The sequence below is a fragment of the Erythrolamprus reginae genome, chromosome 4, assembly GCF_031021105.1.
Source record: "Erythrolamprus reginae isolate rEryReg1 chromosome 4, rEryReg1.hap1, whole genome shotgun sequence".
Taxonomy (NCBI): domain Eukaryota; kingdom Metazoa; phylum Chordata; class Lepidosauria; order Squamata; family Dipsadidae; genus Erythrolamprus; species Erythrolamprus reginae.
In genome coordinates, this window is record NC_091953.1 from 57,543,280 (window position 1) to 57,568,243 (window position 24,964).

The window sequence follows — 24,964 nt, forward strand, 5'->3', positions numbered from 1 at the left end:
ACTACTACATTTTCTCAATGATGTAGTTAATCAAGTAAATGCTAATTTTTCAGACGATGTCCTATCCACATATTTGGGATAAATTACATCAACTCACCAAGATTTCCTTTGAGCAAACAAAATAATAGCTTCTACCTCTGTTCAGAAAACCACTGGTATTAAGAAGAAACATTTTTGCCTTATGTATGAGGAATTCAACTCCTACCCTCAAAACGTCGCTACAGAGCAGTGCACACCAAGACAACTAGACACAAGAACAGTTTTTTTCCGAACACCATCACTCTACTAAACAAATAATTCCCTCAACACTGTCAGACTTTCTACTAAATCTGCACTTCTATTCTACTAGTTTTTCTCATCATTCCTATCACCCATTTCCTGACTGTAACTTGTTGCTTATATCCTAAGATTTTTATTAATATTGCTTCTTCATTGCTTATTTGACCCCTATGACAATCATTAAGTGTTGTACCACATGATTCTTGACAAATGTATATCTTATTTTATGTACGCTGAGAGCATATGCACCAAGACAAATTCCTTGTGTGTCCAATCACACTTGGCCAATAAAAATTCTATTCTATTCTATTCTATTTTCTAGTCAATGTTATTTATAAAAATAAATTAGCCAGCCAAAGGAATGCTGAACAAAATGCCTTTTTTTATTTGCCAAAAATTAGATACAATTCCATATTTTTTTTCTGTTCTATCATATCTGATTCTAGGAGACTGCCAAGACAAGTCCCTGCAGGTTTTTTGGCAAGATTTTTCAGAATTGATTTGATTAGATACAATTCCATATAACATACATTAAAAACATGTCACTGAGGTATACCTCAAACTAATCATTGGAAGAGTAAACATAATGCTCACCACTGAATCCATCAATGTTTTCCCCTTACCCAGACTGGTTTGGGCTGCCAGCCATATGGCAATTTGCCAGAGATCTGCTCATTCCATTCTCATTCCAGAAGAAAAAGAGGATGTTACTATTGTCCAGCTGCTCATTCTTGACATCCCAATAGTCTTTCATGGTCCTCCTGGAGCTCTTAGGACACTTCAGACAAGGCTTTTTTGTATTGCAACATAATCCCAGAGTAGAAAATACATCTGCTGCGTATCTTAGTATGAAGTGGGCACATAGGTATTTTTAGCTCTTCATCTTTTTATAATAAATGTAAATAATGAAGCAAATATGAAGTCACCATTCCTCATTTAATGAATCTTTACAGTTTCTCCCTTTACAGGAAAAACAACTTTATATGCAATATGAGCAAAGGCAGTCCCAACACCAGGAAAATATATATTAATGGAAAAGTTACAGCAGTGAATTAAAGCTGAACAATGTCTGACTTCACACAACATATTGGAATAAAACTGAAGAAATAACATTAGGGCTTAGTGTGATATTTGTGTATATGAAGTCTCTCTTTCAGTTTATGTAAACAACTGTATTTCAGCAAGGCAAATTTTGTAAATCCAGAAAACTATATGGTGCCATTAAGATTCAAGAAGAAATAATATTTAGTTTAATAATAATAATAATAATAATAATAATAATAATAATTTATTAGATTTGTATGCCGCCCCTCTCCAAAGACATTACAAAAGCTGCTAACTTTCAGTGGTTTTGGGAGAGTAATTTAAATTAAATTACTAATATTATATAATGTACATTAATAATGAATAAGGGATCTGTAAAAAAAATCAAAGGACTCGATATATTTTATCCAAGGAAAAGAAGCCCATCTGCAGCAATGTAAGACAATATTTGTAACACAGAATAAAAGTAAGGAAGAAATGTAAAATAAATTAATACATGGCAAGCAAAGACCTTAGTGTTTTTAGGAACCCCTTTAAGAAGTCATCACCTTGGCCACGTCCCAGTGGTTGTTTTTTTAAAAAAAACCATGGCTGCTGCTTCTCTTGATACAGTCTCTTAAGACATACTTTACAAAACATATAAATAGAATTTTCTGTTTTGCCCAACAGGCTAATATTTATTTACAAATAATCATTTGCATTTAGGTTTTGCATGTTGTGAACAGAATTGTGGATTATTTAAACCATTATCTTAGAACACATAAACCGCCCCGAGTCTACAGAGAGGGGCAGCATACAAATCTAATTATTATTATTATTATTAATAATAATAATAATAATAATAATAAACACAGAAGCAGAGGATGAGTTGATCGAGTTTCAACTAGAACCAGCTAACAGCACCATCATCAGTTGCTTGAGGCATAATTGTAAGCCAGTTAAAACCTAAGAAGTATTCAGAATGGCTATGGCTACATTATTCTTTAAGAATTCTGTTAGTTATATACTAATGCTGACTTTTCCACTCCCTGTTTTCCAAGCCTTTGACCTTGTGTTACTGATACTTCTTGGTTAGTGATGGGCGAACCCAACGGTGTTCGGGTTCGGCAAGTTCGGCCGAACTTTACACAAAATTCAGCCGAACCCGAACCGAACCCAAACTCAAACCTGAACGGGGAATCCCTCCCACGAAGAGATTCCGGGGGCGGAGCTTTGACGTCACCAGCAGGTTGCTAAGAATGCCAAAGTGATCACTTCCTGGATTCCATGGAATCCAGGAAGTGATCACCTTGGCGTCTTTAGCAACCTGCTGGTGATGTCAAAGCTCCAAACACTGAACACAACCCCGAACTTTGCCTGAAGTTTGAAAAAATTTCGTGTTCGGCATACCGAACACCGCAAAATTCACTACGGACTCGAATTGTGCGGGTTCGGTTTGCCCATCACTATTCTTGGTGTCTGATCATTGCTTCCATCTCTGACCATATTTCGGATTACAGACTGCTCCCTGGTTTCTGATCCTCTGGCAGCAATGTTTAGCATTATAGTCTATAGTGTTTAGCATTTGGGGACTAAAGAAATGCTAAGAGTTGTACTGTAAAATATACTAGCACCAAGGTTTGCTGTGATTGTAGACAGACTTGGTGGATCCTCGAATATGGAATGATTGCATGATGATGTCTAGTACCTCAGCAACTGTCCTTTCCATTTACAAAGAAGTAGTAAAGACAACCTCTTTCTACTAAGGTGCAACATCACAGAGGAGATTGGTTCACATTACTCTTCTCCCCATCTTTAGTGGATTGGCAATTGTGTAATTAGAACAGAAAACTTTATTAATAATAATAATAATAATAATAATAATAATAATAATAATAATAATTTATTAGATTTGTATGCCGCCCCTCTCCGAAGACTCAGGGCAGCTCACAACAGTAATAAAAACAGTATAACAATGGGACAAATCTAATAATAAAAATATATAAAAACCCCAATAATTAAAAACCATACAGCACATACACACCAAACATGAAATATAAAAAGCCTGGGGGATATGTCTTAGTTCCCCCATGCTTTGCGATATAGGTGGGTCTTAAGTAACTTGCGAAAGACAAGGAGGATGGGGCCCGTTCTAATCTCCGGGGGGAGTTGATTCCAGAGGGTCAGGGCCACCACAAAGAAGGCTCTTCCCCTGGGGCCTGCCAAACGACATTGTTTGGTCGACAGGACCCGGAGAAGGCCAACTCTGTGGGACCTTATTGGCCGCTGGGATTCGTGCGGTAGAAGGCAGTTCCGGAGGTATTCTGGTCCAATGCCATGTAGGGCTTTAAAGGTCATTACCAACACTTTTAATTGTGACCAGAAACTGATCGGCAGCCAGTGCAGGCCACGGAGTGTTGTAGAAACGTGGGCGAATCTAGGAAGCCCCACAATAGCTCTTGTGGCCGCATTCTGCACGATTAATTGATTAATAAGCAATATCAATTACAAGAGAGAAGGGAGAAATACCTAACCATTGTTCCAACACTGAGGAATCCAATAAGAGATTCAGGATATAACTGGCAGTTAAAAAAAAATCCAAGGATGATACTTTCAGTGATCAATTATATTGGTCACTGATATGATAAATATGATAAAATGTCAGTCAAAATGTTATTTCTGTATATATAAGGATACAAAGATCAGCAACTGTAACCTTTATATCATTAGTTCATAATCTTTATATTTTTATTTCAGATGATTCACCACCAGAGAATGCCTTTCCTTTGGCTTTTCCAGATCTAGAAAAGCAACTTCAGGTACCTCTATTTTGCTTTTTAAAAAGCTATAATATGGAACATATTTTTGGAAATTATCAATAATATACTATTGTTAATTAAATCCGAATGTACATATGCAATTAACATATTAAGATGTTCTCAGATAGTGTTTGGTACAGATAGTCATTATGGAGAATGTTTAAAAATAATCTGTTCTGTAAGAGAACTTAATAGGATTTATAATAGGTAAAATGCAAGGAAGAGAATTTAAGAGACAATACTTTATATTCTTTTAGGGCAGCGGTGTCAAACTCGTGGCATCACATGGTTGTCACATGACATATTGTGACTTTTCTCCCTTTGCTGCTTGACAGCTCTGTTCTAGAGCAAAGGATAAAGGAACTTTACTTAGAACAATTATGAGCTCTTCCAGAGGTAAATAAATAAATAAATTCTAAAAGCTTGTAGTGCCACAGTGTTAAAAAGAGGGGGGTGGGAATGTAATACACAGTTCAGTCCAAGGAGAAAGGAAGAATATAGGAAATGATATTAGAGTCCCTTAGTATAGCACCATTAGAAAATTATGTGACAGCCTTGTGAGATAAAAAAGAGGTCCGTTTGGGTTGTGTACGTCATTTATGTGGCAGCAGGTGAGAAAAAGAAAGGCAAAGATGTTGAAGAAATGAAATACATCTTTGTTTGTCCTGTCATTGGGATGGGTTAAGTGGTGTTTAAGAAGCATTTATCATATGGTTTTCACTAATATGATTTTTGTCTAATTCTATAATCAATTTTCCTATTTTCCAACAACTTTCTCCTTAATTATGATAGTATCATCTTCTTTCTGGTCTAGTTTTGCATACATTTGTTCTTAACGCTTGTTATTATATTTTGTTTATTATAGCTTTTCTTTAGGTGCTAAGTAGGTAGCATAGTTAATAAGAGAATCATTTTCTTGTTCTTCTTTTAGTTAACTATTTTGGTTACAATTGTGTTTAAATTTACATATGAGCCAAGGTGGTGCAGTGGGTAGAGTGCGGTACTGCAGGCCACTAAGGCTGACTTCTAGATCTGCAGGTCAGTGGTTCAAATCTCATCACCGGCTCAAGGTCGACTCAGCCTTCCATCCTTTCGAGGTGGGTAAAATGAGGACCCAGATTTTGGGGGGCAATAGGCTGGCTCTGTTAAAAAGTGCTATTGCTAACATGTAAAGTCTGAGTCTAAGGAGAAGGGTGGCATTAAAAAAAAAATCAAATAAATAAATAAAATAAATAATTCTTAAACTGCTATCCTCCAAATGCAATGGATTTCAATTCTTAATCCCAACCAGCATTATTTGAAGAAGGCTGTTTTGATTACTGCAGTGGCTTATCTGGCCTGGCGGGCATGATATGCAGAACCATTATACAGTGTTCCCTCGATTTTCATGGGGGATGCGTTCCGAGACCGCCCGCAAAAGTCGAATTTCCGCGAAGTAGAGATGCGGAAGTAAATACACCATTTTTGGCTATGGACAGTATCACAAGCCTTCCCTTAACACTTTAAACCCCTAAATTACCATTTCACATTCCCTTAACAACCATTTACTCATCATTATTACTGGTACTCACCATTGAATAAGACACTTAGTGATCCTGATATTTATAAACATAATTATTTATTAACAATAATTATTTTTTTTGTTATTTATTTGCAAAAATTATTAGTTTGGCGATGACGTGTGATGTCATCGGGCGGAAAAAACTGTGGTACAGAAAAAAACCCACGAAGTATTTTTTAATTAATATTTTTTGAAAAACCGTGGTATAGGCTATTCGCGAAGTTCGAACCCGCGAAAATCGAAGGAACACTGTATATACTATACAGTCTGATGTTATAGTTTATGTAGGGACGGGTATTTGATACTCATACAATTCAGTGTTTCCTAATGTGATTATTTCAGATTAGAATAAAAGGATGTTCTAAATTACTCTACATGTCTGGTCCCCCCCCCCCCCCATTTAACTGTCTATTTCTTATATGATCAAATATGGTATAAACCTCTAGAAACAGATTTCTTACTAAATATTAAAAAATTCTTGACCTTCTTCATGTGTGACTTTTTTTGGTCTCACAATGAAGACAGTTCTGCAAAAGAACAGCGTATCTGAAGTCTAGAATATAATTATTTTTTTGTTAATTCAGAGATAAACAAGATCACATTTTTGTATATTTTTTCATGTTTTGTTATGTGACAGTTTTGGAGGAGGAGGAAAAAGAATTAGGGACAGAGGTTCTGCTATTGTAACTGTAGTCCAGTTTTTACAAAGAACGCTGAATTATTCATTGGTTTATACCAGTTTAATTTCATAATCACCTGCTACCTGTTATCCTGGAAATAGAGCAGTATGTATTTACAAATGAAATAAGAAGGCCAAAGCTAAAAAGTTGTATGCTTAGGAGTAATTTTTATTTAATGCTTCAGGAATTTACTTCTATGTATACTCTTGGTTTTTGGAAGATGGTTTTGTTATAGATGGGAATCTGACCCAAGAGTATACATCTTCTAACTCAATTATAGTTCTGACCATAACAGAAGGCAAACTATACCAAACGGATAACTCTAAAGATATGAGATGTAACATTGGTGGAGACAACTTGAGCTATTAAAATTCTAAAAACTGAATCCATACAACTGGTTGACTAAAAATGACATTACGGGAATGAGAAGCATGGAAAGAGGGAAATGACAGATTTGTTAGACAGATGGGCTGCCTTTCTCTTTATAGAAAGAGGGGAAAAGATAAGAGCTGCTTAAGTCAGGAATAAAAAAGTTTTCTAGTTTTGGAAACAGGATTTACAGGGTGGATAACAATAGAAACATTCATGAAAGCCTAAACATGTAAGAGAAGCTGAACATAGTGTTCAAATCAAAAGTATACACTTAGTCCTTTTGTAAATACTGGGGAAAAGATCATTAATTTGAACTGAAAATTAATCAAATAAATGAAATATTATATCAATTATGGCGAACCTTTTTTTTCTCGGGTGCCAAAAGAGGGTGGGCGAGCACTATCACGCATGTGCGAGTGCTAAACCCATAATTCAATGGCTGGGGAAGGCAAGAACAGCTTCCCCTGCCCGCCCCGAGGCCCTCTGGAGGCTGGAAACGGCCTGTTTCCCAACTTCTGGTGGGCCCAGTAGGCTTGTGTTTAGCCATTCCCAGGCTCCAAAGACTCCGGGGATTCCCAGCAGCACAAGAATGGGCACCGGAGGTGGGGATTCCCAGCGAGGGAAGACTCAGGGAAATCCCAGCAATGCAAGAATGGGCACTTCGGGTGGCAACGGAAGCCCGGAGATGGGGATTCCCAGTGAGGGAAGGCTCAGGGAAATCCCAGCAGCGTAAGAACAGGCGCTTCGGATGGCAACGGAAGTCCAGAGGCAGGGATTCTCAGAGGCGCAAGGCAAAAAGAGTGACTTTTGGGATGGGTTTGCATGCATTATTTGCTTTTACATTGATTCCTATGGGGGAAATTGTTTCTTCTTATGAACTTTTTTACTTATGAACCCGGTTACGGAATGAATTAAGTTCGTTAGTAGAGGTACCAGTGTATTTTGTATAATTAAAACCAAATATAATAAATATAAAAGCTGAGAGAACTTACAAATAACTCCCAGCCCAAAATTCATATATATTGAGCTATGCTAATGACTCGTCCTTAAAGCCTCCACATTCTTAATCAGTTGAAGTTTCCAAAGGCTTTCTAGAGACAGACCCATATAAAGACTAAAATACTATGGGAGTGATCCTGAGCATAGTCTCTGAATACAGAAATGGGCATAACCAATGGTGGGATTCAGCCAGTTTGCACCAGTGCAGTAGAACCAATTGTTAACTGTTTGCTTAGTTTGCCAAACCAGCTGAAGCTTTTCCCCTTCCCTCCCAGTCTCTCCTTACCTCCCAGCTGCCCGAGCCTCCCAAACTTCCTAGAACCATTTTGCACCATGGGAGCAAACGTTTTTAGCTTGGACAGCCTCCTGAAGCACTCTGCCCGGGCGTTGCTGGCCAAAATGGAGCCTCTGTGGGCCGAATCCACTTATTCCTCCACACCCCATTTCCATGGCTTTGCTATACTTATTTTCAAAAGAGGCTGACCCACATGGCAGAGAAGCCAAAGTTTTTTATTCAGAAGCAGGTGAAGCTGTAAGAAAGTGAGATGTAAGGGAAACAGCTTTCTGCATCTGCATGAAAGACCACGAGGGCTGCATGCTTAGTTTGGGACAGTTATGGGCTCCTACGGGTCCAGTCAGGTATGCAGAACTGGTAGGAAAATATTGATTTTTTTTCTTTTCCCCCCTTCTGGTATGTATTTCCTATCACAGTAAATGAGTTTGAATGTATATCATTTTAGAAGAGCTGTGCATGCGTGTGTGTGTGTGTGTGTGTGCATACACATATAATTTATATTGCAGATAATGTATATTTTTGTGTGCCTGTGTGTAATGTGTATGTACACATATGGCATATATACTGTACATAGAATTAAATAGTATATTTTGGATGTTCAGTAATAGTAAATAGATAGGGAAATTGTATTCTTTGAGGCAAGGAGAGGCCAGGCACCCTATCCCTAACCCAAACCCTTGACATGAGTGACGTCAAGTTGGCCACCTTTAAGTCAGTCACATGACCTTTAAGTCACCCCCCCAGTCACATTATTGTCAAGCCACTCCCACCTGGTCACATGGCCAACAAGCCACACCCACAAAATAAGCCACGCCCAAAGTGTGGTAGTAAATTTTTTTGCAGCCCTTCACTGATTTGGGGCCAGTTCGCTGGCCCAGTTCGAATGAGCAGCTTCAGGGATTGGGGTGTGGCAGCCAATCAACAAGGGGTTTGCAATTCAGTCCAATGAGACAAAGGAAACAAGCTCTTCGTTGATTGGCTGCTGTTGATAGTTCAGTCCCTGAAGCTGTCCTGAAGCAAGAGGCCTGCTGGCCACATGGCCCCAAGCAAAAGTCTTTTACTCAGAAGCTGGTAAAAAAAAAATTCCTTAGATTTAACGTTCTTACATGTTTGCCATCATCTGAATAAAACACTTTGGATTCTCTTTCAGTGGGTCAGCCTCTTCTGGACTTCTGGAGATCTTCAAAAAGTAATTAATCCATGGGAAATGGGGTGAGGAGGAGTAAGTGGAATCTGGGATGCTAGGAATCTGTGGAACCTGATGGAGCTGGATGTGGGGGGAAGCAGTTGTCAGGACCCCAGGGTAGCATGAGGCTTCTCAGTGGATTGGGGGAGGCCTTGGATGCTCCAGCACAAGGTCCCACATGATGTTCTGCACTCTGAGATAAAGCCCTTCATGGCATCGGACCAGAATATCTCCGAGACCACCTTCTGCTGCATGAATCCCAGTGACCGATTAGGTCCCACAGAGTCGGCCTTCTCCGGGTCCCGTCAACTAAATATTGCCGGTTGGCGCGCCCCAGGGGAAGAGCCTTCCCTGTGGAGGCCCCGACTCTCTGAAACCAGCTCCCCCCAGAGATTAGAACTGCCCCTACCCTCCTTGCCTTTCGTAAACTCCTCAAAACCCACCTTTGTCGTCAGGCATGGGGGAATTGAGATATCTCCCCCGGGCCTGTATAATTTATGTATGGTATATTTGTAGGTATGTCTGCTTATAAATAGGGTTTTCTTAACTACTTTAAATTTTAAATTTTAAATTATTAGATTTGTTATGAATTGTTTTATTATGTTGTGAGGCGCCCCGAGTCTACGGAAAAGGGCGGCATACAAATTTAATAAATAAATAAATAAATAAATAAATAAATAAATAAATAAATAAATAAATAAATAAATAAATAAATTTGATGACCTGAGCATTCGATTAACAAATGCATTGGGGAAAGCAAGGAGTGATCATGTTCATTTAATGTGATTCAATCAAACAAATCCTCAGGTTACAAATTAATTGGCAGGCTCTATCACATTTGTAACCGGAAGATTACCTGCATAATGAGAGGGAGGGAGGTTCTCATGGAAATCCTGCCTTCACACTATATGAGTCCCGTGTCATGCTCACCCGGCCACACCCATCCAGACACATGACCATCCAGCCATGGCTACTCAGCTGATCATTAGGGCAGAGAACTGGTTGTTAAATTATTTGACTCCCACCACTGGACACAACTGTTACACAAGATGGATTTGCATAAAGACTCTTCTAATGATCACATCACCTACTCCTCGGGCAGGACTTGAAAATCCATGAGGACTCTCATGTTGTGCACCAACTCTGGGGAATGCTACTCTATTTGGGTTATTGATAAAACAACTCCAGAATATGCCATCTAAAACCTGGAGACATTCGGTTCTGCTTGGGTTGGAATGTCCATCCCTCATCACTTCTAGCACCGGTAAGCACTTTTACTGAATCATTTGTACAATCCAGTACACAGATGTACACCTGGGTATTAGCAGCATGTTTGTGATATCTCCCCCCTGCTGATAGATTATCTCACCCAGCAGCTTCATTCTCTAGGCTGCCCAGCCAAAATCTATCTTTGAGCAGATCCAAGTGACCTTACCCGATAGATATTTAAAATAGTCCTTGGGATGATCCAAGCCAAATCTGTCTCTAAATAATACTAATTAAAAAAGCTCTGAGACAGATCTTTAGACAAGCAATATGCTAACATAATTTCTATAGTTAGGTTACAGCGATGTTTGCAATCATCCTCCCAAAAAGATGGCATTTACCCATGGACATCTATTATAATCTTTTGGATCCAGATATATTTTTCTCAGAATAATTAAATTTTCTTTTAAAAAAAAATATTTTATTGATTTTCAAAAACAAACATGACAAACATGACATACAACATTTAGCGGAGCTACAGTCGCTCCGCTCAAAGTGGAAGTCATCATTATAATAAAAAAGAAAGAAGGAAAAAAAAGAATATTTTGTTATTTAACATCATTTATGAAATATGTAAAATTATCAATTTTAAAATAATAAGTATCAATGTATATAAAAGTTTATAAAAATCTATATAGCAATTTTTAAGAGAAGAAGGAAGAATTTACATTTATATTGTAAATAATCACCAACTAATACAATTTAACTACTAAATTCAAATATTCAAAGTAATACAACAGCCCACTTATTTCTTTTTCTTTGTTTCCCACCAAGTATATACCTTCTGCCAAATAGCATAAAATTCTGATTCTTCTTGGTTGTTTAACAACGAGCACGACACTTAAACAATAATTAAACGAGCACGACACTTAAACAATAATTTAATTTTCTTAAGGACCATAGTAACCAACTCTTCAGTAATGAAATCACTATTTGTAAAATTCATTCAGATAACCCTGCATTTTACAATAATTCCTCTGAATTTTTCTGTTCATTTCACGTTCCTTTTCTTGGACTGCAGCAGTAGAATAATCCAAATTACTGGTTTTCAAACTCCATTTTGATGGTCTTTTCTGGAACACTGTTTAACGATATAGATATTATAGATGTGAATGAATGTGAATGGTGGATATAATACGATGCAATTGAGACTTAAAGAATTATAATTGGAGCCAAAAAAATGAGCATTAGTGAAAAAAGGTGGTAGTTTAAAATTTAAAATAGAATATTAATTTATAGGATTTATAATTAATGTATAATTTAAATAAATATTTTAAATGAAAATTGATAATTTGTTTTGGAATACTAGACTTTAATTGCATGTAAATAAATATTTATTTAGAGGATCCATTTCCAAAAGTCAGATTTACATTTCTTAATATTTTTTTATTGCAGTTGATACCACAGATGTTGCTTTGCTTCAAATCTATATTCTGATTACTGAACATTTTTGTTTTATATTTTTGTCATGCTAATTCTGTTTCAAATATACTATGAATATAGTCGATGATAATTTATTTTCCACATCTTTTCATGGTAAGCAGTGTTATGCAAAGTAGGGAAGAAGAATAAGAAATTAAAGGAATGATATGAAGAAAAGTAGAACCTTGATTTCATGTACCATGTTCCAATTTGGTAAGCTGCAAATTCAGTATTCTGAATTTGATTTCACATTTTCCCTCCTATATAATGAACAAGGTACATTATTTCCAAAGACTATAAACAATGTTCATACATTTTATAGAAATGTATGTACCTTGTGTACATTCAAATTTGATAAACTTTGTTTCAATAGACATCTGTGCCCTTCAAATGGCCTATAGACTTAATTTTTTATGTCTAACAAAATGTAATTTTACAAATACCATATCCCTATCTTTCTATGCATGCAAATCATCCCTTTCCCCTATCAAATCCATCCACCACACTGCTACACACTGCTGTATTGTGTGTTTCTGTGTTTCTCTTTTTAAGGATATTGTCAGTCATCATAACTTTCCTGATCCTTATTCTTTTATACATTTTTGTAATTTGATCCTCTTTCATTCACTCTATACAACCAAAGTGAGCCTGGAGGTTCCAAACTTTTTTTACCAGGCTGGGTAAAATCTTCAGTGGAATTTAGAGAATGCCAGCATTGGTGTTTTCTGCTTATAAATGCTTCATGTAATCAGTAGGTCTTGTGATGGGAGGTCGCATCAGGTGGAGGATGGGTCATGTGATGGATCAAATGTGGGTTGTTAAGGAGTGTGCAGAACCCTTGAGTTATCAAGGACATGCACAGAGGAAAATATGGGATTCCAGCAGATATCCAGGAGTATTTATTCAGTCATACAAGATAGATACATTAATGTGCTTACTTTAGAAATAGCACAGTCAGGTTTAACAGTTAACATCTCTCAATACAATAATAATATTACAAGCCTGTCTTACATAGCAGACATACATTACAGCTTACAAATACATCACACTATCATTGAGCTTACTACATCAGTCCCTGTGAATCAGAAGAAGGAGCAGAGAGAGCAGAGAGAGAGAGAATCATGCTTCTGGCTCCCTCTCATGGCAATTTGCAACACAACCTCTTAAAGTTATAGTACAGTGTTCCCTCGATTTTCGCCGGTTCGAACTTCGCAAAAAGTCTATACCACGGTTTTTAAAAAATCTTAATTAAAAAATCTTAATTAAAAATTTCACGGTTTTTTCCCCTATACCACGGTTTTTCCTGCCCGATGATGTCATATGTCATTGCCAAACTTTCATCTGCCTTTAATAAATATTTTTTTTAATAAACTTTAATAAATAAACATGGTGAGTAATAATCTAAATGGTTGCTAAGGGAATGGGAAATTGTAATTTAGGTGTTTAAAGTGTTAAGGGAAGGTTTGTGATACTGTTCATAGCCAAAAATTGTGTATTTACTTCCGCATCTCTACTTCGCAGAAATTCGACTTTCACGGGCGGTCTCAGAACGCATCCCCCGCGAAAATCGAGGGAACACTGTACTTCAATACAATCATTCATTGTTAGCTTATTTATATATTGCAAACCCAACTGTTTTGTACATAGTGCTAACAAAGTGAAAGTCTTGTGATAGGTCAACCAAAGTACTCAAACTTACATCAACAGTGGGGAAAAATACTTCAGTCTGGTTTGATCAAAATCAAAATCACTAAGTAGAAGGTGTTGTAAAAAATTAAAAATAGGAAGAAGAACACTTATTTCTTTTCTTTACATTTTCTGGGGTTGCAAAGTCTGTAGACTGATTTTGTAGAGAAATTCTATTAATTTAAAATGGTTACAAAAATTGAAAATATAAAGTATAAAATATTACAATAAAATTGATGCCAAATGCAAAATTAAAGTAAAATATGAAAATATAATTACTAAAACTTCACAAAAGCAGTGCTTTTGACACATGTATCTTTTTAGAAGTATTCATTTCATGCCTGATGAAAAATTCTTTCCTGTGTACCCGCGCTGGAAGTGGGGCTATCTTCAAAAATCTTTCCTACTGATATAAACTAACCAAGACATTTCACAGTGTGAAAATCACTTTCCACAATTATTGAGCCTTCTATCATTTATTAATTTATTCTGCCATTAAATTTAGCTGACACATAATATATATATTTTTAAAGTCAATTCCACCCCTTTAAATCATGTCCAGTGGGCAACTGGAACCAAGGTTAAACAGTATAGAAGATAAAATAAAACTCTTTGCCACCATAGTTCATTCACTAGAGTCTATGCATGTCCCAAAAGGAACATCTAATTCTACTGCAAAACAATGCCTCCGACACCAAAGCATCTAGGACAGCAAAAAAAAAAGGATACCATGTTTGATGCTACTTGAAGTTACTGATAAGTTTAAAAAACTAGCAGGATCCTATTCTTATGATCTGATAATTTTAAATTATAGGTCATCATTCACCGAGACAAAGCAGTCTCAGTACAACTTCCCAGGCAAACTTTATACCAAGAGATTTCATATAACCGCTAAACCCATTAAATGATTAGAAGAACGTTGATCAGCTCCCTAGAGTTATTGTAAAAAGCAGAGACTTTGGTAAGATACTTTCATATTCTGATAAATGTTATGGAAACAGTAATGTTTTAAATTCAAAGACTGAATTTAAGGCCCACTCTGTGGGACCGATTAGGTCCCACAGAGTGGGCCTTCTCCGGGTCCCGTCAACTAAACAATGTCGGTTGGCGGGGCCCAGGGGAAGAGCCTTCTCTGTGGCGGCCCGGCCCTCTGGAACCAACTCCCCCTGGAGATTAGAACTGCCCCTACCCTCCTTGCCTTTCGTAAGCTCCTTAAGACCCACCTTTGTCGTCAGGCATGGGGGAACTGAGACATCTCCCCCGGGCATATACAATTTATGAATGGTATGTTTGTTTGTATGTATGTGTGTTTAGAAAATGGGGTCTTTTAAATATTTTTAAACAGTAATTTAGATTAGATTAGATTAGATTTATTGGATTTATATGCCGCCCCTCTCCGCAAACTCGGGGTGGCTCACAACAATAATTAAAAAAACAGCACAGTACATAATAGATTTCTTGTAAATTGTTTTCACTTTGTTGCGAGCCGCCCCAAGTCTGCGGAGAGGAGCGGCATACAAATCTAAATAATAAATAAATAAATAAAATAAATAAAATCAAAGGGAATTACAAACAGATATCAGTTGTTATTATCTGTATTTGTTGTGATGGACCAATTATTAGTCAAAAATGTTCTTTTATTTAAACTTACTAAAATAACATACCAAAGGTTAGAGAATAATATTGTACCGTTTTAAAAGGGTCAATCTGAGTATAAATATTCTGTGCCACTCCCCACACAGGGACTCTAAGCATTTTCCTCCACAAATAGAGGGATCTAAAACAAGGTTGCAGAGATAGAAATAGTTTCTTTCTTATAACAGAGGAACGCTTGTGCTGATTAACAGGACCGTAGATAAAATTAAATAAGTCCTTGCTCTTGACTCAAAACATAGTCTGGCAAGAAATTAATTTAATCATTATAGAAATGTGTTTTACATAGTTCTAGGTAAAAATAACCCACCCATCAATTTGAATCAAAGTATTGATGGTCAGTCCAATTAAACAAAAATATATTATATGAATGAATTTATGAAATGATGGCTTTGAGGCTTCTAATTAAAAACTTCAGGGTCCCAGAGCAGTTCCCACTTTTTTTATTGCCAGAAAAGACCCCAAGATGCAAGTTTAGCTGCATTTCAGTTTAGAACAGCACAAGCTGTTCTAAACTTCAATTAGAACTGTCAAATCATTTCACTTTTCTTGCTTGACTGTTTTGCATTCTTTTGCAAGCAAATCCCTCTCCTTCCAGATACTCTTTTGTAGTATCAAACTGTAAAACTATTCCTATGGAGATTTAATAATAATATCTATATTTAAGAAAAGAACTTGCAGAACCTGGACGCAAACTTTAATTTGTCTCTCAGCATCTGACCTGATCTAGTGATGACTCTCCTATAAATAAATCTTTGATCTTTCTTTGGTCTGTCTTGTGACACACCCATAACAGGCTTAGTGTCTGAATTGGCATGTTAGGTCCCATGGTACTTTTCTTCATGAACCTTCCTCTGGGTTTCCCCCTCAAATATTTTATGAATGTCCCTCCACTCAAGAACAGATAAGCCTTCAGTAGTACAAAAAAACATGAACCATCTACTTTAAGATCACTAGATATTTTTTCTTGGATTAAGATATAATGTTCCACATCCATCAGAACCAAGGCAGTTTTAACCACTATTAAACCCTTAGCTGCCTACAATCATGGCCATAATAAAGCTCCTGCACCACCACCACCCCCAGTGTTCTTTTTTAATCTAAATGTGTCCTTCGCTTTTTAAATCTTAATGTGTCATTCTCTGGGTTTTAAAACTTCTTCCTTTAGATAAGTGCAGTGTACCTGCACTTCTCCTTTCTCCCATAACCATCATGAGAATCTAATATGAGAATCTAAACTATCATCTATTTGTAACTCCTATTTGTAGCAGCAAAGTATAGCGTTCAAAATTAGGTCAGAACTATTTGGATATATAGATAGGTCTCCAAAGATCTACGCAAGGGTCCTCTTTATAGACTTTAGTTCCGCAATCAATACCAGCAGTGAAGGGCTACCAAAATTTTTACTACCACACTGTGGGGCGTGGCTTATGCAGGACGCCCTGCATTTTCTTTCAACATATTTCAGTGCAAATTGGGTGCTCTGGGATGCAGCTCCATTTTCGTTACCACACTGCCCCCCCCTGTCCAGGCAGTAGCCCACCCCAAATACCATCATACTGGACATTCTTCTAACTAAACTAAATCAACTAGTGGTACCTGAACACACCTGTAAGTGGATCACAAGCTTTCCAGTAGACAGGAAGCAGCAGGTGAAGCTAGGCAAAATCATATCAGATACTTGTGCAATTAGCACAGCCCTCCCTCCCCCCAAGGCTGTGTACTCTTACCACTTCTCTCTATATACCAATGACTGCATCTCAAAATACCGTAATCCATCTGTTAAACTACTGAAGTTTGCAGATCATACAACAGTAATTGGTCTCATTTGTTGCAACCAAACCAAGACAGACACAAACTTCAGAGAATAATCAGAATTGCAGGAAAAAAACAATTGTTACCAACCTGGCTTCCATTGAGGACCTGTACATGTGCAAGTCAAAAGAGACTGGTGAAAATATCTACTGACCCCTCACATCCTGGACATAAATTGTTTCTACTCCTTCCCTCAAAACAATGCTATAGATCACTGAAGACCAAGACACAAGAATATTTTTCCCAAACATCATCACTCTGCTAAACAAATAATTCCCTCACCACTGTCAAACTGTTCGCATTATTATTACTATTAGTCTATCACCCATTTCCTCCCATTTATGACTATATGACTGTAACCTGTTGCTTGTATCCTTACAATTTATATTATTTTCTGATTACTTATTTGTACCCTATGATAATCATTAAGTGTTGTTCCTCATGATTCTTGACAAATGTATCTTTTCTTTTATGTATACTAAGAGTATATGCACCAAAGACAAATTCCTTGTGTGTTCAATCACACTTGTTCAGTAAAGATTTCTATTCTATTCTATTCTATTCTATTCTATTCTATATCTGCAAATACCAGCAAGACACTATGGAGGAAAGCAGTCTCATCATAAAATCCTAAATCACATAATGTATTTTATAAATTAGAAATCATATAATTGATTTTGCTTTATAAAACGTAGAGCACTTCTTCGCCAAGTAGCCTAGCTTTATCTCAGGCTCCATGATGGTGGCGTTCTCTTAGCCCAGGCCATGATTTAAGCCTATCACAAAACAAGACCCAGAAGAGATAATAGAAGAAAACTTAGACAATGCATTCTTATGTTAACAGCATCTTCCATTCCACCCCAATTATATTACATTAAGGCTCAGTGATGCTGAAACACTCTTGGATTGTTCATGCTTGTGATTGTGTAGCATGAATTTTAATGCTTACATGGAACGTCCTTCTAAAACTGCCCTCTTCAAACAGTATATTATTGTCGATCCTATCCAGTAGGTATGAAAACTAGAATTTATTTCAGCAATGTGAATCTCTTCCAAATACTTTTATCTAAAGCATGGCTACATAATAGAAAAACCCACAATAGTCAGCAATTGTCTGCATGTATTTATTGTACAAAAGGTTTAAAACTGAAGGCACTGTTTTTATTATTAATAATAAGCCTAAATGGATCCTCAGAATGATGGCTTCAAGATATTGATAGAATGTTATCATTCTATCACATCCCCAAATATTGTTATTGGAATGTAAAAGATGTTATTCATCTAAATAAATGAACTCTTCCAAGACATTGTTGACATACACAGGGCACATTTGTGATGAGAAGAGCTGCTACCTTCCTGACACTCTAGCAAGATGTACAGTGTTCCCTCGATTTTCGCGGGTTCGAACTTCGCGAAAAGTCTATACCACGGTTTTTCAAAAATATTAATTCAAGAATACTTTGCGGGTTTTCCCCCTATACCACAGTTTTTCCCGCCCGATGATGTCATATGTCATCGCCAAACTTTCATCTGCCTTTAATAAATATTTTTTTTAATAAACTTTAATAAATAAACATGGTGAGTAATGATCTAAATGGTTGCTAAGGGAATGGGAAATTGCACTTTAGGGGTTTAAAGTGTTAAGGGAAGGCTTGTGATACTGTGTATTTACTTCCTCATCTCTACTTCACGGAAATTCGACTTTCGCGGGCAGTCATCCCCCGTGAAAATTGAGGGAACACTGTATAGCATTTCTGTCTGGCATATTCACAAGATTAAAGGTTCAATTTTAGTCGTGATAATTATACTATGTACCTATAGCTGATATTTATTTATTATTGATTAAATGTAATTTAAATTAGCACAAGACTAGAAGTTCTGTTTGGTGTTAGACTGAGCATTCAGAGTTATGTAGCATAGGGACAAGAATGTTGAATTTGGAATGCAATCTCAAGTTCTCACTTAAAACGTTTTCTGGGTAATATGGAGCTAATCATATATCTTAATGCCAGACATCTCATAAGACTGTTTTGTGGATAAAATTAGAGGCAGAAATAATTTGTATATTGGCTTGAGCTTTTTCATGACAAAAGACAAAAAAGAAAAAAGAAATAGGACGATAAAAAATTAAATGTTATCAGGCATTATGGTATCACACTTTAGAATGTAGATGTGGTCAATGAGTTATTAAAGTGATAAACCAGGTATTTGCCAAGAATATTAAATTGTTGTGGTATGCAACAATAGTGATGTATTAGATATTAGACAACCCTCCTCCAATCAGTTTATTATATCTCAAGTCTTTCAGAATTTTGCAAGTCTGAATGTGCTTGAAATGGTTCATCAAGCTTTTTCAGAATGCATTTAATGCACAATGCACATCTTAATCACTCCCCTCCCTCCTGTTACCTTTCTGAGTTATAGAAGTAAGTCTTGTATGAAATCCCCCCCCCCCCAAGTTTCAGTTCTGCCCTGGGCTCAGGTTGTTTTCATCTGGCAGTTGTTTGTAGTAGCAATTCCATCTATGCCTCAAGGCCATTCCCTTGGTGCCTTAGACAAATACTGCCTCTTTTATCCTTTGGGATGCTGATCCCTTCTTTCTGTGCTTCTCATCTTTGCATAGAGAAATTTCTCACTGTCTTTTCTTGCATTCTCTTCCTTGAGTCTAATACAGTTCTCTCATTGTTATTTTGTTTTATTATCCTTGTTAGACCACCCTACAGGTAGTCCTCAATTTATGACCACAGTTGACCCCAAAATTTATTGGCAAAGCAAGATTATGTTAAGGGAGCTTTGTCCCATTTTATGACTGTATGTATGTACGTATGTACGTATGTATTTATTTATTTATTTTCAAATTCAGCAAAAACATGTGACGCACACACACATATACATATATCCATATCTACACAAATAATATATATATAACTTCTTCTTTTTCTAGGTATATATTACTATCCTAATGCTGCCTCCTTTACTACCTATTTTGTCATCTGGGTCTACCACCTTTAATTCGCCATTTCCCTCCAATTCAGTCAGTGTTCTTTGTTTATTAGTTTATTAGTTTATTAGTTTATTAGCTTATTAGCTTATTAGCTTATTAGCTTATTAGCTTATTAGCTTATTTATTTATTTATTTATTTATTTGTTTGTTTATTTGTTTGTTTGTTTGTTTGTTATATTTGTATGCCGCCCCTCTCCGGAGACTCGGATGTTAGTGATAACTGTTAAATTGGTAACACTTTGTTATGTGAATTTGGCTTCGCCATTGACTTCGTTTGCCAGAAAGTTTCAGATGGTAATTGCATGACCCTGGGACACTGCAACTGTCATAAATACATTGCCAAGTACCCCAATTTTGACCACATGAGCATTGAACATTCCATGGTCATAAGTGTAAAAAACTTCAGTCACTTCAAAAATGGTTATAAATATAATAATTGAAGTGCCACAAATCGGAGGTAAATCTCAGGATGAGACTTGGCAGGGGCTAAGAGTCAGAAAATTGAAGGAAGAGACGGAGAAGCTAATTGTGACTACACAACACCAAGACTTTAGAACAAATGCATACAAAACCAGAATTGAGAAGACAGTAATAGACAGCAAGTGCTGCCTCTATAAAGAAGCTGAAGAAACAAGCGTTCACAATCTTGCAAGGATTGTACAGAATGACTACAAACAACAGCATGATAAAGAAGCAGCAATGGTGCATTGGAATATCATGAAGAAGCTAAATTGTTCTGGGATTTTAAAATTAAAATGGACAAGCAACTGCCACATAAAGCCTAGACTTAACAATTGTCAATAAGAAAGACAAAAAAGTTTGGATAGTGACAGTATCAGTATCTGGAATAGTAAAAAAGAAGACAGGACTGGAGGAAATACAAAGACCTCCATATAGACGTAGATCAAACTGTGGCAAAAGCAAACAAAGGTAGTATAAAAAGTAATAGGCTATGGAATTTTTAAAATAGCATTAAAATTAATTATATAAGAATAAATGACTATTTGAAGAATTATAAGATAGAATGAAATAGTTTATATTATAAACTTAGAAGTGTTTATTTTTTCTTTTCTCTGTACAGTGATCCCCCGATCATTGCGAGGGTTCCGTTCCAGGACCCCCCGCAACGAGCGGGTTTTCGCGAAGTAGTGCTGCGGAAGTAAAAACACCATCTGCGCATGCGCAGATGGTGTTTTTACTTCCCAGCAGCGAGGAGCCGAAGATTGGGGTTTCCCCGCCGCCCACGTTCGCCTTTGACTTCGGGACTCAGTTGGTAAACCGCGCGGCTGTTTTAAAACGTCGCCGCCGGCATGTCCCGAAGCCAAACAAACCCGGGTGGCCGGGTGAGCAGCGAGCGAACGGCGGGTGGCCGGGCGAAGGGCGGGCTCGCTGCTCGCCCGGCCACCCAGGTTCGTTTGGCTTCGGGACATGCCGGCGGCGACGTTTTAAAACAGCCGCGCAGTTTACCAACTGAGTCCCGAAGTTCGCCTTTGACTTCGGGACTCAGTTGGTAAACCGCGCGGCTGTTTTAAAACATCGCCGCTGGCATGTCCCGAAGCCAAACGAACCCGGGTGGCCAGGCGAGCAGCGAGCGAACGGCGGGTGGCCGGGCGAAGGGCGGGCTTGCTGCTCGCCCGGCCACCCGGGTTCGTTTGGCTTCGGGACATGCCGGCGGCGACGTTTTAAAACAGCCGCGCAGCTTCCCAACTGAGTCCCGAAGTTTGCCTTTGACTTCGGGACTCAGTTGGTAAACCGCACGGCTGTTTTAAAATGTCGCCGCCGGCATGTCCCGAAGCCAAACGAACCCGGGTGGCCAGGCGAGCAGCAAGCGAACGGCGGGTGGCCGGGCGAAGGGCGGGCGAACGGCGGGTGGCCGGGCGAAGGGCGGGCGAGTGGCGAACGGGGGAAGACCCAGGGAAGCAGCCCAGCAGCTGATCTGCCCGGCGCCATCTACGCATGCGTGCCCATAGAAAAAAAGGGCGCGCATGCGCAGATGGTGTTTTTACTTCCGGGTTCAAAAATCGCCATATAGCCATTTCGCAATCATCGGGAGCGCAATACCCGGGGGATCACTGTATTACTAATAATTTGTTTATTTCTCTTTTTAGATATATATACATATACAAGTACAGTGGAACCCCGACATAAGAGCTGCTCTACTTAAGAGCAACTCGAGATAAGAGCTGGGAGGGGAGAGATATTTTTGTTCTACTTACAAGCCCAAATTCGAGATACAAGCGCCAAGGAGCTGTCTCCTGAAGCCAAACGCTAACTTCCGCGTTCGGCTTCAGGAGACAGCTGCGAAGCGGCGCGCGTGTTTTAAAAGGTTGCAGCCGGCCTGGGGGGCTCGGGGGGGGTGCTTGCAGCTTTCTTTCTTGCTCTTTTTCTTTCTCTCTTTTACCTTCCCTTCCTCTATTTCTTCTTTTCTTTCTCCTTCCCACCTTCTTCCCTCCCTCCCTCCCTTCACTCATTCCTCTCTTACTCTCCCCTTTCATAAGTTTCCTTGCTTCCTTCCTCTGTTCCTGTCCCTTCCCCCTTTCTTTCTTTCTTTCTTTCTTTCTTTCTTTCTTTCTTGCTTTCTTTCTTGCTTTCTTTCTTGCTCTTTTTCTTTCTCTCTTTTACCTTCCCTTCCTCTATTTCTTCTTTTCTTTCTCCTTCCCACCTTCTTCCCTCCCTCCCTTCACTCATTCCTCTCTTACTCTCCCCTTTCATAAGTTTCCTTGCTTTCTTCCTCTGTTCCTGTCCCTTCCCTCTTTCCTTCCTTCCCACCCTCCGTCCATTCATTCACCCATTCCTCTCTTGATCGCTTAAAGCCGGTCCCTGGTGCAAAAAGGGTTGGGGACCTCTGTCCTACAGGATTGGGTGGCAGAGAAGTTGAACATATGTAAATTTAAAAGTTTAAGAAAGTTTACAAGTTAAGTGAAAGAAACTTCATTATTCATTTATATGTACATGTACATTTCTTCATTAAAAACATGTCTTTCTGCATAATTTAGACTAACTTTGTGAGTTTTTTGAGGGTTGGAACCAATTAAAATTATTTACATTAATTCCTATGGGGAAAAGTCGTTCGAGATAAGAGCTGCTCGACTTAAGAGCCCAGGTCCAGAACGAATTAAACTCGTATCTCGAGGTACCACTGTATATAACTTTTTAAAATACAAATAAATTTAATTAACAAGTTTAATATTAAAAATATAGAATTAAATTCAACAAGAATGTAATTTACAAGTGTGGTACTTCTGCATAGATCTGGTAACAGTTAGGGTTTTTTATATTCTGTATTAGTTAGACTTCTATGACAAGCGGAGTAATGGCAGCTCCTTAAATGTTTAATGTTGTATGTCTTTGTTTGTCCTTTTTTGAAAATAATAAAAAAATATTCAAAAAAATATAAAAAGTAATAGGCACCGTCAATGCAATCCCAAAACATTCCTTCTTTATCCCCTTATATAGAGCGCTGGTGAGACCACGTTTGGAATACTGTGTTCAGTTCTGGAGACCTCACCTACAAAAAGATATTGACAAAATTGAATGGGTCCAAAGACAGGCTACAAGAATGGTGGAAGGTCTTAAGCATAAAATGTATCAGGAAAGACTTAATGAACTCAATCTGTATAGTCTGGAGGACAGAAGGAAAAGGGGGGACATGATCAAAACATTTAAATATATTAAAGGGTTAATATAGAAGAGGTTAATAAGAATATAGAGAAGAGAAAGAAAGAGAGGAAGTTGCAATACAATAAAACATAGAAACATAGGAGTCTGAGGGCAGAAAAAGACCTCATGGTCCATCTAGTCTGCCCTTATACTATTTTCTGTATTTTATCTTAGGATGGATATATGTTTATCCCAGGCATGTTTAAATTCAGTTACTGTGGATTTATCCACAGTAACTAAGGTCCAGGAGGGAAGTGTTAAATAAGGTCCAGGAGGGAAGTGTTTTTAATAGGAAAGTGAACACAAGAACAAGGGGACACAATCTGAAGTTAGTTGGGGGAAAGATCAAAAGCAACATGAGAAAATATTATTTTACTGAAAGAGTGTAGATCCTTGGAATAAACTTCCAGCAGACGTGGTAGATAAATCCACAGTAACTGAATTTAAACATGCCTGGGATAAACATATATCCATCCTAAGATAAAATACAGAAAATAGTATAAGGGCAGACTAGATGGACCATGAGGTCTTTTTCTGCCCTCAGACTCCTATGTTTCTATGTTTTATTGTATTGCAACTTCCTCTCTTTCTTTCTCTTCTCTGAAGGTGGGGCAAACTCAAACTGTAGGCAAGAGAGCATGCTGGAAGAGCATAGAGACAGGGGGCATGTAGAACAATGCAGACCCAATACACGCTCATGGGCAAAAAAAGATGTTAGAGGAGACAATGTGGATAGCTAAGGAAGGGAGGAATAACAACAAGGGGGAAAAATAATGATTAGTACACCCAAAGTAGTGACTCATAACCCTACTCTACCCTGAGGAAAGAGAAAGAGGCAATACACAAAAGATAAAGAAGCAAGAGCAATTCCACCTGTTTACATGACTAAACTAGCAACAACAAAGCTAATTACAGGAGGTAAGAAAGAGTGTGGGCCTGTGATGCAGGCAATGAGCAAATTGAGCAGCATTATATAAAATCGACTGTCTTCAATGGGGATTTTAACACTCTGACAACGTTAGTAGAGGACTAACAAAAGCTTAGTTAATTTTAGTAATTTTTAATAAATTTTAACCATTCCGGAGATTGCAATGATGGCTGTTGCCTATATATATATATGTGTGTGTGTGTGTGTGTGTCACATGTTTTTTTGCTGAATTTGAAAATTAAGGGAGACTAGAATAGATCTATTTCGGCCTTATTTTGGCCTCATCAGCTAGCCATACCCTCACTGGGACTTGAGC

The 24,964-nt window shown here is 37.8% G+C and overlaps 1 protein-coding gene across 1 annotated transcript in view; it reads left to right on the forward strand.

Annotated features, from left to right (window-relative positions):
* MAP3K7CL (MAP3K7 C-terminal like) overlaps window positions 1-24,964 on the forward strand; it is a 51,531-nt gene that overhangs the window by 19,314 nt on the left and 7,253 nt on the right. Inside the window, exon 3 of the mRNA XM_070750306.1 lies at window positions 4,060-4,121. Coding sequence (XP_070606407.1) covers window positions 4,060-4,121 — 62 coding nt within the window. The remainder of the gene's footprint in view (window positions 1-4,059; window positions 4,122-24,964) is intronic.